At 49.0% G+C, this 15,373-nt stretch overlaps 1 protein-coding gene across 1 annotated transcript in view; it reads left to right on the top strand.

Moving 5' to 3' along the window:
* Positions 1–15,072, top strand: part of AKR1E2 (aldo-keto reductase family 1 member E2) — a 28,295-nt gene extending 13,223 nt beyond the window's left edge. The window contains exons 4-12 of the mRNA XM_014783697.2: positions 1,885–2,052; positions 3,926–4,042; positions 6,309–6,386; positions 8,035–8,157; positions 10,169–10,266; positions 12,259–12,331; positions 12,914–13,003; positions 14,020–14,102; positions 14,359–15,072. Coding sequence (XP_014639183.2) covers positions 1,885–2,052; positions 3,926–4,042; positions 6,309–6,386; positions 8,035–8,157; positions 10,169–10,266; positions 12,259–12,331; positions 12,914–13,003; positions 14,020–14,102; positions 14,359–14,401 — 873 coding nt within the window. The 3' untranslated portion in view covers positions 14,402–15,072. The remainder of the gene's footprint in view (positions 1–1,884; positions 2,053–3,925; positions 4,043–6,308; positions 6,387–8,034; positions 8,158–10,168; positions 10,267–12,258; positions 12,332–12,913; positions 13,004–14,019; positions 14,103–14,358) is intronic.
* Positions 15,073–15,373: the final 301 nt, after the last annotated feature.

Genomic DNA, 15,373 nt, shown 5'->3' with positions numbered 1-15,373 from the left:
TATACTATTATTTCTATTAATTTGCCTATATAGATTCTTTTGGATTTTCTACATAAATGATCATATCTGCGAATAATGATAGTTTCATTTCCTTTTTTCTAATCCTTAAGTCCCAAATTGCCTTTTCTGAACTGCTTGTTCTGGCTAGGACCTCTACCGTAGTGGCCATTCTCGCCTTGTTCCTGATTTTAAAAGGAACGCTTCTGATATTTCCAGGATTAGGATGATGTTTGCCCTAGGTATTTTGGCTTGTTTGTTTTTGTTCTTGATTTTGTTCTTGCTGTTGTTTTAAATATGGACATTCTTTATCAGGTTAAAGAGTGTCCTTTTAGCCTAATTTATTGAGAGTTTAAATCAAGAATGGGTGTTAAATCTTATCCAACATCGACTGAGATGATTTTTTGTTGTTGTTTTTTTTCCTCTTTTAATCTACTAATGTGGTAAATTATTGTGGATTTTCTAATATCAGGCCATTCTTGGATATCTAAGTTAACTCAATGTGGGTGCGTATATTATTTTTCCATATATATCGTTGCATCCAATTTGATATTATTTTACTTAGGATTTTTGCAACTATATTCATAAGTGAGATGAATGTGTAACTTTCCTTTTAATATTTTTGTCTACTTTTGATTTCAGGATTATGCTGCTTTGGTAGAATGAGTTGGAAATCTTCCCTCTTTTTCTTTTGTCTGAAAGATTTTGTGTTAAATTGGGATGATTTCTTTCTTGAAAACTTTATAGAGCTCTGTGTGTGTGTGTGTTTAACTAATTGCTTCGTTTTTGAAATAATTGTAGGACAATTGAGCTTTTATTTCTTCTTTTTTTAAATTGTGGTAACATCGGTTTATAATGCTTTATTATTTCTTCTTAAGTTTTTCCAGGAATTTTTTCATTTTGTTTCATTTTTCTGAGTTGTTGGCTTATAGTTATTGATAATATTTTCTTATATTTTAAATCTATTTTATCTGTATGGGCTATTTTTCATTCATGTCATTTTGGAAAAAATGGTCTTCTCAGTCTTGTCTGAAGTTTATCTGCTTTCTTAAGCTTTTTCAAAGAACCAACCTCTAGCTTTGTTGATTTTCTCTATCGTATCTTTATCTGATATTCCTTCTTATTTTTATTTTCTCTTTCCTCCTAATTTCTTGGTGTTCTTTTTCTCACTCAGATGGATACTTGGTTCATTAGCTTTCAGCCACTCTGAATCTGTTCCTTGTTCAATGAAGACCATTATACTGGTCCATCTCGTGGGGTACGTGTGAAGTTCAAGTGAGGGGTGCTTTGTGCTCTGTGAAGCTCTCTGGGAACGTTCCGTCTCCTGGTGCCGGGAGCCTTTGCCGTGCTTCTCCCTCTGTTTCCAGTCCTCGTCGTTGAGCAGCCCCGTTTACAGGGAGTGCCTTCTTTTCTGAACTTCCACATGCCCCACAGAACCCGTGCTGTGCCTGGGGCTTGGGCAGATGCTCCGTGTGATGGATTATCTTTGTGTGAGTACACACCAGTTTACCTTTACACTGGGACTTGTGGTCTTTGTGGATAGAGGGTGAGTCTTAACCTCCTTGTATCTCGGTTATTATTATTATTCATCCTACAATTATTGATTCCTTTATTCATTCAGGAAGCACAGCGTCTAGCTCGGTTACTTGCAGGGACCAAAAATACCCATAGAGTTTTCCCCAAATAAGTCAAGGAGTTGGAAAGTAGATTACCTATAAATCCTTTCTGACTCTGACATCCCCTAGTTTTCAGACTGATTGACACCAGTACCAATTCAGTGACTTCCTTTTTTATGTATTGTTGACTCTATGTTTTAGTGAAAAGGGGGATTTGGGGTTGAGTTCTCCTGAATGTGGGTGGATTGCTTCTGTCTTGTTCATTTCGCAGGCGGCTCCATGGGAAGTGATGGAGGCTGTGAAGGTGGCAATAGACGCGGGGTATCGGCACTTCGACTGTGCCTACTTGTACCGCAGCGAGAGTGCAGTTGGAGCAGGGATCTTGTGGAAGATCAAGGAGGGCGTGGTGAAGAGGGAGGACCTGTTCGTTGCCAGTAAGGTAGGACTTCCCGGGCAGGGAGAGCAGGGTGTAGACCACTCTGGTCTGGTCTGGGGTTTGGGTAACAGTGGCTGAAGTAGCGTGTGGAGGATGCCCAGGCCCCTCAGAGGTGCTGATGACTCTATTTTTACCTGAACCAGACCTGACAAGGACTTCTCCAGCTTTGTGTGCACGCCAAGAGTGGAGCAGGTGAAGGTATCAGGGTAGTGTGACAAGCGGAGGGGACAACCTGAGCAAAGGCACGAGGCACAGGCAGTGTGCGGGGGGTACAGGGGCCTATAAGAAGCTTGCCGTTCCTGGATGGAAAAATGTTAGGCAGCAGAGAACAAAGAGAAGTGAGGCTGAAGGAGTGGACGGGCCAGATCTTGGAAGTCCTGGATGTCATTTAGAGAGCTTACTCTTTTTCCCATAGGCAGAGGAGCAGCGTTGGAGGTTGTTAAGTAGGGGGCTCATATTCTATATCAGCGAGACTTGTGTGTAGGCAGGAGATTGTAGCAGCTGAAAGAAGCGTTTGACCAGGAGACAGGAGACATCAATGGCAGCGTAGGTGGGAGGTGATGGCAGCCTGAACTAGGACAGAGGGAGACGATGGAGAAGAGGAATGGTTATGAAGGCCAGTTAGGAGCGGGCCCTGTAGGAATGCCGGGGTAGACCGAGATGGTGGAGAATTAAAGAATTCCTTTGCATTCGACTTGGAAGCAGAATATCAAGACCGTTAGGCCAGGAGTCACGGGTTCACGTTCTAGCTGTGACAGACAGGGTCAGTCACTGGATGGCTCAGGGTCCCAGCTTCCTCATGTAAAAGGATGTTCTGGATCTGATCATCTCCCAAGTGATTTAAATTTCCATAATTGCAAGATTCAGTGTTGTTTCTGTAGTAGATTTGCTTTTCTGTTTTAATTTAAGGTAATTTCTGTAACTCCTCAATGCTGTCTATAGTTAGAGCAGAGGGCTGGTATAGGAGAGGCCTGGGTGTGAAGGTGGCCGAGGAGCAGAAATCCCTCGTGACACTGACGGTAGGGCGATGGGTGACCGGGGATTTCTAAGGCTGGCCAGTAGTCTGGGGACTAGTTATTCCTGAGTGAGTCACAGCCAGCAATGCAAGTGTGCTCATTATGCTTGAAGTTTGGAAAAGTCATGGAAATATAATTGAAAGAAATAAATCACTTATATCCTCACCATCTGGAGAGTACTATTGTTTACACTATGATGTATTTACTTATAGTTTTTTTCTGTTTTGTTAATATGCTGGGTTTGTAGTTTGTTTTTATATCCTCTAATCCTCTTTCTTTTATTTATTTTTGTTTTTTCTCTTGCTGTATTGGACCTTCAGATTAGTTTCTGTCACAGTTAGTGCTAAATAATGAGGGGAAAGCAAGTGGCTGATTTTCTCCTTAAAGGGGGTGGATATCTAACAAGGATAAGGTGTATATATTAACTTCCCCACTTCCTTAATGTGCATGATCGTGAGGTCTTAGGAACAGAGGACCTTTAACATGCTGGCCATTTAAGTGAGAAACACAACATAGAAATTCTTCTGATTTTTCCTCATATCCTTTCTGCCTGCAGGCACTTTTTTTTGGGGGGGGTCCCAATAGATCCAAACAACCAGACAGCCTTCCCATCAAATATTTCATGGGGTCCCCAACTCCCCTTTAGTAGAAATCAGGCAGAAGGAGCCCAGCTTTGGAGATCCCTCCCTGAGGGGGTCCTGGAACCGTCTGCAGATAACACCAGTGCCCTACTATATTTATAGCACCTGGTCTTGGATGTTGTTCATCCTCCAGATCCTGGGTTTGTGGGGCCCGGGGCAGACGTTGGGTTAACACAGGCTCTGTTGCGTGTGTCAGTGCTTCTTTCCTCTCCTCTGTAGCTCTGGTGCACCTTCCATAAGAAGTCCCGGGTGAAATTAGCATGTACCCAGAGTCTCAATGCCTTGAAGCTGAGCTACTTGGACCTCTACCTCATACACTGGCCCATGGGTTTCAAGGTACCGTTCAGGAGGTGGTGAGATACCCTGCTGGCAGCACCTTTCTTCCTGGTTGTGCCCCATCGGGTGGTGGAAAGAACTTGGGCCAGCAGCTGGGGCATTTGGGTTCCTGGGCTGCATCAGCCACGCACACATATCCAGTTATCTCGGGGCCTCAGCTCAGGAGAGGCCTGGACTTGGGGACCTCCGAGGCCCCCACAGTTCTGACATACTGTCGTTCTTTCTTCCAAGCCAGTCATTTCTTCAAGCCACGAGAGTGGTGGTTTTCCCATAGGTCTTTAGGTGAGAGCAGGTGTGAGACAGGAAATACTGAGCTCAGAGCGGTTGCTGTGTCACCTCTCAGGGCCCCGTGAGCGTCTTGGCCCCGTCTCTCCGTGCAGGGCCTGTTCTCTTTGGGGAGTGGCTGCTCCTTTGCGATATGGCAGCCATTCACTTGTCCACCTGCAGCAGGGTCCAGTGGGCGTGGTGGTGGATGATTTCTTCACTTGGTTTTATTCTCTTCACTTGATTGCGTCTCACACCCCCTCTCTCCCTCTACACCCTGCTCAGCAGCCTCCCAGCCTCAGTCTCACGTTGGCCTGGCCAGGATGTCCCTGCACTGCTGCCCCAGACCAAGATGACAGCCTGCCTGGACAAGGACACGGTCACACAGTGGCACCGGGGTGTATAGCAGTCCTTGGAAGGATTCCCTCCACATCAGAGTGGGCGAGCGCCGCTCAGTTATCTCCCGTGTGTGCCGCTGTTGGAGGATCTCATGATGCACCAACACAAAAACCACTTCATTCTAGAGCAGCTTTACTTGAAGGCTTTGTGTTTAGTTTCACTAGAGGATGTGGCAGCTGTGCATCCGTCACATCAGTAGAGAACAGAGATGCCCAGAAAGCAGAACAAGAGAACATGACTCAGAAATGATTTCTGTTTCCTTGAAATCCAGTGCACTCAGAGAATAATACTTAAAATAATGATAACAGCTGGGTTGCACTTACTATCAGCTTTTAGTATTGTTTTAATGAAGAAGCAGGTCCCGTTTTAGGCTCATTACACATATGGTCTCATTTAATCCTCACAACAGCTCTGTCAGGTGGGTCCTGTTAATATCTCCATCGTACAGATGATGAAACTGAGGCACAGAAAGATTTAAGATTATCGGGGCCCAGAAGCAGATGCTCAGGTCAGACACCCGTCGCTCTGCCGGGCCCTCATCTTCTGGTAGATGCCTCGGTGGTAGAAAAGGAAAAGGCCTCCGATCGCTCAACAAATTACCAAGTGGAATTCCATTTATGAGACATTGAGAGTTAACGAAATAAAGCATAAATGCTTAGAAGGGGAATCCAAACATCATGCAGAAATACTGAGACTCCTTGGGCCTTATCCTCAGTGCGGTGTAGACAGCACGTCTTCCGCCAGGTGGGAACCGCTGGGCCTGGTGTGCTGTGTGCTGGTGGGGAGAGCAGCATCCGAGGCCGAGGCCAGGAAAGCACTTGTGCGGAGGCAGAGAGAAATGTCAGCGTGGGAGGTGGCTTTGCAGTGAGCTGGTTGCTTCAGTTCATCATGAAAAATTCCTCTAACGTGTGGGCCAGGCTGCAGTTTTAGACCTTCTCCCCACTGCTGCTCAAGAGAAGGAAGCGTTAAGTAAACACGAGTTGTCCACCATGCCCCCTGTGACATGCTACGTGGAGCCGTGTGTGGGCTAGGCAGGTGGATTGTGAATCGGTACCTGCAGCTGCTCTGAAGGCTGACTTCACACTCGCCCTTTCAGGCCGTCTCTCTCTGCCCTACACTCCCTCTGCCCTACTCTCCCTCGCACTTTGTGTTAATTCTCACTCCATTCCCTCTCACTGTGATGAGAATTCTAAGAAAAGAAGATCCTAACAGTGGGCTTGGGAGAAGGTCGATGGAGGGAGCTCTTAAGATGTGGAGGAAGACCCTTTTTCCCATTCTTTACCTGAAGTTGCTAAATGATTTTCTGACAACAGGCAAGGACTCAGGGTCTCCCTGTCCCGTCTGTGGGAGGTGGGCCGTGAACTTCAAGGCTAACAGGAACTTTGCTGGCCATCCAGTCCATCCAACCCTTGGTCTTGTACAGGTGACGCCAGGCCTTGGGAAGGGAAGGCAGGCGGCTTAGTGTGAGGGCCATGGCTCCAACCCAGACTTGCTGATCCATGCTCCAGTGCTCCCCCCTATGTCTTGATTCTCCCTCACCCCAGTCTTCTCTTCAAGGGTGACCACAAGCCCCCAGTAAGCTCTTTTCTTCTGGTTCTCACAGTCTGGGAAAAAAGACGTGCCCGTGGACCACAGTGGCATGATTATACCCAGTAACACGGACTTCCTGGACACGTGGGAGGTAAGCTGAGCTGTGAGATCCTGAGATTCTTGTTTCAGAGACGCTGGGTTGTCTCCTCGAGATGGAGGTGTACAGTGTGAAGCTGGAACGGATACCTGGCTGAGGACCTCAGAGACCTCAGACAGCTGTCTGGTTTCCTTAGTTTTGTTTGGTTCATCTCTGAAACATTTATTTTAGCAATAACTAATTCAGATTTCCTTTTTATTCTCAAATGTTTATTTTTTTGGTTAAAAAATATCACATGGTCATTACAGAAAATACAGAAGAGTATAAAAAATAAAATTAAAAAATCCATTTTTCCGTTATCCGGCAGTAACCACTACTAATGTTTTATAATTCCTTTTCACTCTTTTGTAAGCATTTCAGAGTGACAACTTTGGCAGCATGGTGAAGTTTGGGGTGGGGCTGGGAGACTGGAGGGAGGGTTACCACGTTTCAAGCCTGCTGCCCGAGTCCAGGCGAAAAGCCATGAGGCGTGAAGTAAAGTGATGAGCGCGGGGGTCAGGGGAGGTGATGGGCGTCAGATGCGTGGCAGTGAATTGAGGGTGTGGAAGGAGGACCAGGAGGGTTGCTGCTGACCCCAGCTTCTAGCACAGCCGACCAAGTGTGGGTAATCTTACAAATCGACACGGGGGTAGAGGAGGGCAAGTGTGAGGGCATGGGGGGGAAGCAGGTTCAAATTGGAACTTGCTGAGTTTTGGGAGATGATTCTGGAGCCATTTGTGTGAGATTGACGGCTGCAGGCATGGGAGCACGGAGGTCATCCATGCAGGGCAAGGAAGAGAGCACAGGCAGGGAGGAGTGCCAAGCCAGGCGGTGCTCTCCTCCCAGTGAAGCAGAGATTACCAGAGATGTCTGAGCTGTCAGGACCAGTGTCAGGAGCCAGTCCTTTCTGTCACACTATGTTGCCTCTCCTGAAAGACTTGGGTTAAACTCTGGGCTTTTGTGCAGCATGAATGAGGACCCCAGTGATTGTTGGAGCTTTGAGGCAATAGCTGGTGCACACTGACTTGGTCACCAGCCCCAGGGCCACTGTGAACTTGTCGCTGACACTTACCGTGGCCTCAGGCCACACTCTTTCTGAAGCTGAGGGCCAGTCCGGCCTGCTGGTCCGTGATCAGCACAAAACTTTGGGTCACTCTGCCCTCGAGTCCCTTAAAATGTTAAATGGAGGGTGGACTAGGAGAGTGGTGATGCATCATGGTGCTTGAAAAGGTTATACTCCCGGTGGCAGGAGAGGCCAGGAGAGAAAGCCACAGTGGACATCCTCGCCAAACCCCATATCTGCAGATACGCAGGGTACCAGCGGCAACAAGAGCTGAGGTGCCGAGTGTTTGCTAGATCCCGCCCTGAGCTGATGCTCCGTGTGCATCCTTTGATGGAATCCTGGAACCAGCCCTGGGACCTGGACAAGGTCATCCCCTCTTGCAGACGAGGACATGGAGGCTTAGTGAGGTCATCTGATGTGGCTGAGGTCCCTCAGCTACGAAGTGATGCACCTGGGAGACCTTGAGTGTGGAAATGCTGATGAAGTCTTGAGTGAAATAGTTAAAACTGGTGGGCGGAGCCAGTGTTAGAGTAGTGCGCCGTGTAGCATCAGTGGAGCAGACAGAGCCCGTACGCCCAGATAACTCCTTGTTCTCTCCAGGCCATGGAGGACCTGGTGGTTGCGGGGCTGGTGAAAGACATCGGGGTGTCCAACTTCAGCCACGAGCAGCTTCAGAGAATTTTGGATAAACCCAACCTGAGGTTCAAGCCAGTGACTAACCAGGTGAGCTTGTGGGCAGCCACAAGGCTTTCAGGGATGGAGTTGGCTTTTCAGCTGTTATCTCCACGTGGCCACACTGGACACAGAAGCAGGGGACAGAGCATGAAGGAGGCATTTTCCCCCACGTCTGTTAAAAATCCTGACTTAGAGAGCAGTGAGGCAAGTGACGGGTGAATAGGCAAGAACCTTTGCTTTAAAGGCTGGTCTCAGGTGGTGCCCTTGGAAGGAAGGGCTTGGCTGAGCTTGGTTTTCCACTGGCCGTTGTGGGGGGCATGACCAGGTGTGTGCAGAAGTGGTGAAGCGGCCTGGCAGGCCCTCATCCCTCATTGATGACGGTGCTCGAAGGTGGCGCCAGCTTCCTGGGCAAGCACCAGGTACCCCTCTCCCCTCCCTGCAGCCCGTGCAATTGCAGCCTGAGAGGGGTGGAGAGCTGAGAGAGGTCAGACCAGGTGCACAGACTCTGCTGAGACCTTACTGCAGAGAAATGACTTATGAGGAAAGACTTACTGTGTTTTCTAGACCAGCTGGCTTTGTATGTAGAAAGGGCATTTTTTGCAGTACTTTATTTTATTTGAACTTCTTATTAAAGTGTTATGTGCATACAAAAAAATGAACCCATAAGAATAGGGCTTGATAAATTCTCATGACTGAACCTAGCTGTGTGACCAGCATCCAGATCAAGGACCAGGGCCCCACCGGCACCTAGAAGCCCCCAACCGTGCCCCTTCCCCCAACAGGCAGCCTCTGCTCTGACTTCCAACAGCATCGATTAGGTTTTGAACTTTATACAGATAAATTACACAGTACATACTCTTGGATCTGGCTTCTTTCACTCAACATTCTGTTTGTTAGAGTCTTCCGTATTTGTGTATGATCACTCATCATTCTTATTTCCATGTGGTATGCCACCGAGTGAGTTCACCATTCTGTTGTTGATGGGCGCTTGGGTAGTTCCCAGGTTGGGGCTGTTCAGAATAGAGCATGAGGTTCTGTTCTTTAAATCGAGGTGTGATGTGGATACAGGACAGTGCATGGATCTTAGAGGGCATAGCTCAGTGGATTTCCACAGGTGAACACGCTCAAGCATTCAGCACCCAGAGCAAGAAACAGAACTTTCTCCGCCTCCCTGAAGCGCTTCTAGTCACAGCTCGTGAAGAGTAGCCACTGTCCCGAGGTGTAGCATAGCTCAGTGTCTCTGCTTTAAAACCTTACGGGCACAGAATCTGCTTCTGTGCGTGACAGCTCCTTCTCTGTCTTAGGTTTTGTTGAGCAGCAGTTTAAACCGTGGAGGGCTGTTGTCCAGTCTGTGGGCTGAGGAGGGGCTGGAGGGTCTGTTTCCTGATTTGGATCGTGAGGCCCCAGGAACGCGCCCTTGCAAGAGTTTTCAGAGAGCCTGGGGGCTTCTCTTTTGGGGTTCTCCTGACGGCCCATCGTGTTCCTGAGAGCCTGCTTGGCACCCGCAGAGGCACTGTTGGTAGTTCTTACTTCACTCTAAACGAGTATTTATTTTAAGTCAACTTAGGACCTAGGATTGTGCATGAGAATTCAGAGAATCGTGCACTCAAGTTTCTTAAATGGTCCGTTGGAGTCGCCTGTAGCATGTGCTTGTCACATATAACTCCCAGCTTCATTCACTCACTCAACAAAAACCCCTGCTTCATGATGCTCACATCCTAGTGGGACCAGATAGACAAAGCAGATAACTGCCACACGTGAGATGTCGGGTAGTGCCCGTGCTGCGGGGGAGGTAAAGGAGAGGAGCAGGTGGGAGGGCCTCACTCAGCAGGTGCCATGGGAGAATCCAGATGACGTAGGTGTCCCTCAGGCTCATTTACAGCGGGCTGGCATCCCAGCGATCACTTAGTCCAGCCTTTTCACGTCACAGCGTAGACCCTTGAGCCTTGAGATGCTCACGTAGCTCGTCCATGACAGAGCCCACATGTGAATGCAGGCCCTCTTTTCGAGCGTGCTGTGAGACTCAATTTCCTCTGGTAAGCTGCGATTCTTTTTGTAGATCGAGTGCCACCCGCATCTTACTCAGAACAACCTCATCCGTTATTGCCAGTCCAGAGGTGTGTCTGTGACTGCTTACCTGCCTCTTGGTGGTTCCAGGTAAGGCTGGTCAGTGGTTGTGAGTCGAGGCCCTAGCAGGAAATGGATGCACTTCCAATTTAATTTGGTTATTTAGCCGAGAGCCTAACGAAGTCGTGGGCGGGGCGTGGAGAGACCACAGGCTCCCTGCAGGTGGCGCTTTCTGAACCTCTGGACCCTGTGGGCTCAGGGAGGGAGGCGGCACTGGGAGCCAGAGGAGAGCCGCTTTGAGGGCTCGAGAAGGGCAATGACCATTTAGGGACATAACCAGCTGGGAGCAACCTCTTTGCTGAGCCCTTGACTACATGTGGTCCTCCTCTAGACCTCTGTCGGGATGGTTCACGGACATCTCCATCTCTATAGAATTCCAACTCCACATGTCAACTTTCCCCAGATCCTGAGCTGTATACTGTGGTCCCTACAGCAGCTAATGAGCCACCACCCACTCAGCCACCTCGGCCAGAAAGCTGGGAGTCACCCCTTTCTGATCCCCACAGTCCAGTCCATCAGCAACGTCCACGGATTGCCCTGTCTGTCTCCTGGTCTCTGTCCTCACCGTCGCTGCCTTAGTTAAGTGGGAATTCTCTCAGGTTATTATAGCCGCCTCTTAACTCCTGCCAGATCTGCCCCGTTCCAATCCATGCCCACACAGTAGCTGAAGGGAGCTGTCTCAGTATGCTCATGTCACTTTCCTGCTTAAAACTCCTTCAATTCTTGGCATGGCCTAAGAGTTCTTGCTGGTCTGGGCTCTGCCTACCTTTGGCCTCATTTCTTCCTGCAAACACTCTTGTACTGTTTGAAACCACGTGGGGTTCCTTGAATGGGACATGTTCTTTCTGGTCTCTGTGTATACAGTGTTTGCATATACTGTTCTCTTTACCGAGAAATTCTGTTAATGTCTTTTTTTTTTTAATCTGGCTAACTCCAATTTCTAATGAAAGGCAAAATTCGGCATCACCTCCTCCAGGAAGCCCAGCTAACTCCCCTTATTCACGTTTTGTCCACAGCCCATGTCACACTATCTTGTCATTACTTTCTTCTCAGTCTCTTTCATTTGTCAGAGCTACTTCAAGGCACCCAACGCATGACTCTCTGCCCAGCCCCCAGCTCAATGCCTGGGACATATCAGGGGTCCAGGAAAGGCTGGGATTATTTGACTGTTATTACCTGTGTGTTCCCCACGTGAAATGGGGCGTGTGTGTGTGTGAACTTGGTAGCAGCTCGGGAATTCCTAGAAGGCCGGGTCGTATCTGCGGCTGATCTTGGGGTGGTGGAACCCTGTGAGAGAGCGAGTGGTAAGAGCCATGCGAGGGGAGGGCAGCCGGCTGAGATCCTGGGCCCATGCCCAAATGGAATGGGCTGTGCTCATGCCTTCAGTAGATGGTGAGGGCTGTTTCCAGGCCAGTGCTTGAACATAGTAACTGCTTAATAAATGTTTGCTGAAAAAAGTGGCTCTCCAGAGTGATTAGAGCCCACCCCCTGCTGGACAGATATCAAGGGATAGAGCCGCCATCATCGTCTTCAAATTCTCTGCACTAAAGATTCCACGTGTTCACAGTGTCAACTTTTTCTTGGTATTGGAGGTGAACTTTTCTGAAATTATCATCCTCACCAACCATTATTTATCATGGTGCTGTAGGCTCTGCTCTTGGTCCTACAAGAAGAGCCAAGAAGTCAGAGAGCCTTTAGATGTCAGAGGGGCCCGTCAAAGCGTGGAGGACCTGTAGTCTTACACGGTCTGGGGATGCCACCTGGTTCTCAGAAAAAGCACCAACTATACAGGAAAGGCCGTGTGTCCAGCTGTCTCCCCCGAAATGTTACAGGAGTCCTCTCTAGATGGGGGGATTTGGGTGATAAGCTTTTCTGCATCATTTACATTTCCTACACTGAGCAAGTATCATGATCAGACAAAAATAAATCTAGATTTTCCATTCTGGAGAAAATTTTGTTTTTTTAAGAAAGAAGCATGCACGTTTGATCTCACAGCTGCCTGCCCTGTGCTCTTCTCTCCAGAGAGGGGGTGGACCTGATGGACGACCCCGTGATTCAGAGGATGGCACAGAAGTACAACAAGTCTGCAGCTCAGGTAGGTGGGGCCTGCCCGCTGGGCTGGGAGGACACTCCTCTGCCTCATCTTGGGGCCATGAACTGGAAAGAGGAAGGATCCACTCACTCTGGGCAGGCTGATGACTGACTAGAACTTTCCGGTGTTCCCACCAGCACATTGGGGGCCGCCATGTTCCGTTTCTTCCGGCCACACGCTCTTGTCTCTCAGCCCATCCATGCCCAGCGGGGGATTCTGTGCATGTGGAGCACCGTGGCTGTGTCCCTCAGCCCCACAGCTGATGCAACAGAAAAGTAGTTTCTCTCTCTCTTCCTTGCTCTAATGTCCAGTTGTTTGGGGGACCGGACTCATTGATGAAGGTCCTCTGAGCGTCTCCTTGGCTGGCGGCAGTCACCACAGACACACTGCTGGCAGTGTTCAGAAAGTGCTAGTTTGGTTTCTAAAGGACTCTGAAACAAAAGAGCTTGTAGAGCGAACAGAAGCTCCTGCTGCCCCTGAGTTTTGGACTTTGCGCACAATAAAACACAAACTCTAAGGGAGATGACTGAGCTGACCCGATGTGATTTCCCTCTGTCTGATATTAGACTTTATTTTTTCCCGCAGATTTTGATCCGATTTCAGATCCAAAGGAATGTGATAGTGATTCCCAAGTCCATCACCCCAAAGTGGATTCTCGAGAACATCCAGGAAAGTGTTCTCCCTCTTTTATGTCAGGGGGTTTGGTGTCATGTGTTAGCTAGGGGGGCTCACCACTGTGACAAGCAGGCCTGGCCCCTGTGGCTTTGACCCAGCCGAGGGGGAGGATGAAGCATCAGCCACATCAAGGGGATCCCAACAGCGGGGACAGGCACCTAGCAGCCTGGGAGCTGGCCGCCAGGGTTACAGGGGAAGGAGAGGTGACGAGTGGGCGGGGTGCTGGCCAGAGCTCACGGGACTGCCCGCCCCCAGCGCTGCTCAGTGATGCTCACCAGGCTGCCCGACCTTGATGTGCAGGGACCCTCCAAGAACTGTTCACTTTCAAACTACGCCCCAGCGCCCAGCTCTCCCTCCAGTCAGAACTGTTGACAGAGTCCCTGATGCTGCTAGACATCGGGGTGGAGGGTCTCCTGGGGGTCGAGGCTGGGGGTCGGTGGCATGTCCCCTCCTGGGGGCAAACGGAATCACTGTGCACTCTTCTTTCCCAGCTCCGCAGCTGTGGGGCGAGGTTGGCTCACCCCTGTGAAAACCTCCGATTTTAGGAATGGGTCACAATCCTCATGGGTGTTAGGGGCAAAAAAAGCAGGGATTGGGGGTGGGCAGCTTAGAACACTGTTTTAAAAGGAACAGAAATAAAAATGGTGTTGTGTTATAGATAGTGTTAGAGTTAATGGTCCCGGAGTCTGTTGGGGTTTTTTTGAGCAATGGGAAAAATTCTTTGCTGTATCATTTAACTGTTGCAGTGTGTCCCTTTGTCCCTTGCTCCTATGGGACGAAGGCTGTGCATCCTGTCTTCCCCAGGGCTCCTGACCAGCCCAGGCTCAGCCAACCTGGGGCAAATGGTCCAGGTCCAAGAGCATCCCGGAGCCGAGGCTGACGTTCAGGGGAAGTTTTGGGTGTTACGTGAAGTGTCTCATTTGCATCTTTGTTTCCCCATAGTGCTTTGCAGGTAACATGTGGCAACTAATGGTCACTGAACTGAATTTCCTGTGAACATTTTATTTTGGTTCCAGGTGTTTGATTTTGAATTATCAGAAGAGGATATGAATGTCCTCCTCAGCCTGAACAGAAATCTCCGATTGGCAAGGTTCCCCATGTAAATATGGCTCCTTTACTACTTTCGGAAAATTCAGATTCAATGATTGGTTCCCGAGTGTGTTTGTTATATACATTTTAGGTTAATTACACCTTTTTCTCATGATTCTTTTCTGTTTGAGGATGGGCCACTGGCTGAATCCAAAGACTGATTGAATACAGTGGGGAGTTTAAAAATATGTAACTGTGTCTTTTAAAATGTTTCTCTTAAAAATAATAATCCTTGTTTGTTTCTGTTTTTGTTTTCTGTTTTTCAGAGCTGAAAATCATAAGGACTATCCTTTCAACATACAGTACTGAGGGCAGCCTCACCTCTTCCTCCTCCTGCTCGACCCACACAAACCCATCCGTGTCTGAAGCGTCCACCCGCCCTGCGTAGGGCCTGCGCTCTCCGAGGCAGGGGCGGCCTCGGCCAGGGAAGGGAGGGACAGGGTTTGATCTGGGTGGATTCCTGCTTGGAGGAGAAGCCGAGTTCCCTGAGAAATCCAAAGACTGGACTGTGTTCTGTGACTGAAAGAGGAGGCGTCCCGAGAGCAGTGACCGCTCTCCATGGAGAACCCACACAGGAGGTAGGAATCTTCTGAGCGCACAGTGGGATGGGATTTTCACAAGATGTGCCACGTGGCCTGACCCTCAAAAAAAACATATTTAATGACTCATCAACCATTTGCCTTCATGTTAAAAGAAATTGGGATAGGAAATACGGAAACGTGTTCAGGAGCTGAGATGAGAGGACCGTGAACCTCGCCTCCCACTGCACTGCTGCAGCTCTTACCATCCTGGCCTGTCTCGCCTTGACCGAACTCCTCTGCCCCCACTCGTCCCCCGAGATGATCCTACAGCAGAATCCGGACCTTCACACATCCAGAAGAAAACTGGGTGAAGGCAGGGAGCTGTCTCAGTTGAACACAGAGGCCCTTGCTGTCATTCAAAATCTAAATTGTAATTTTTAAATTCCATTTTTTAGGAAAGTCTTCTGGGGAGTCAAATTATACCCGTGGAAACTCCAAATCAGAGATGAGATTCGGGTCATCCCCCGCCCGGGCACTCAGTGTTCAGTCTGTTCAGACTCAGTGTATCAGGAGGGGCAGGAGTCCTGTCCTCTTGCGAAAGGACAGCTGGGTGTCCATGCAGCCTTGTGCAGGGTGATCCATGTCCCTCTGCAGCCTGGCTCTGTGCCTTCAGCGCACACAGTCTCCGGGGATAGGACTTACTGGACCTGCTGGTCATTTCAGCCAGCCTGCCTCTAGGTCTTGGCTTCCATCTTCAGGG

This window comes from Ceratotherium simum, chromosome 32 (assembly GCF_057802395.1).
Source record: "Ceratotherium simum simum isolate JZ-2026a chromosome 32, ASM5780239v1, whole genome shotgun sequence".
In the NCBI taxonomy this organism is placed as follows: domain Eukaryota; kingdom Metazoa; phylum Chordata; class Mammalia; order Perissodactyla; family Rhinocerotidae; genus Ceratotherium; species Ceratotherium simum.
Note: the sequence above shows the minus strand (reverse complement) of the source record. Positions and strands in the feature narration are given on the sequence as shown.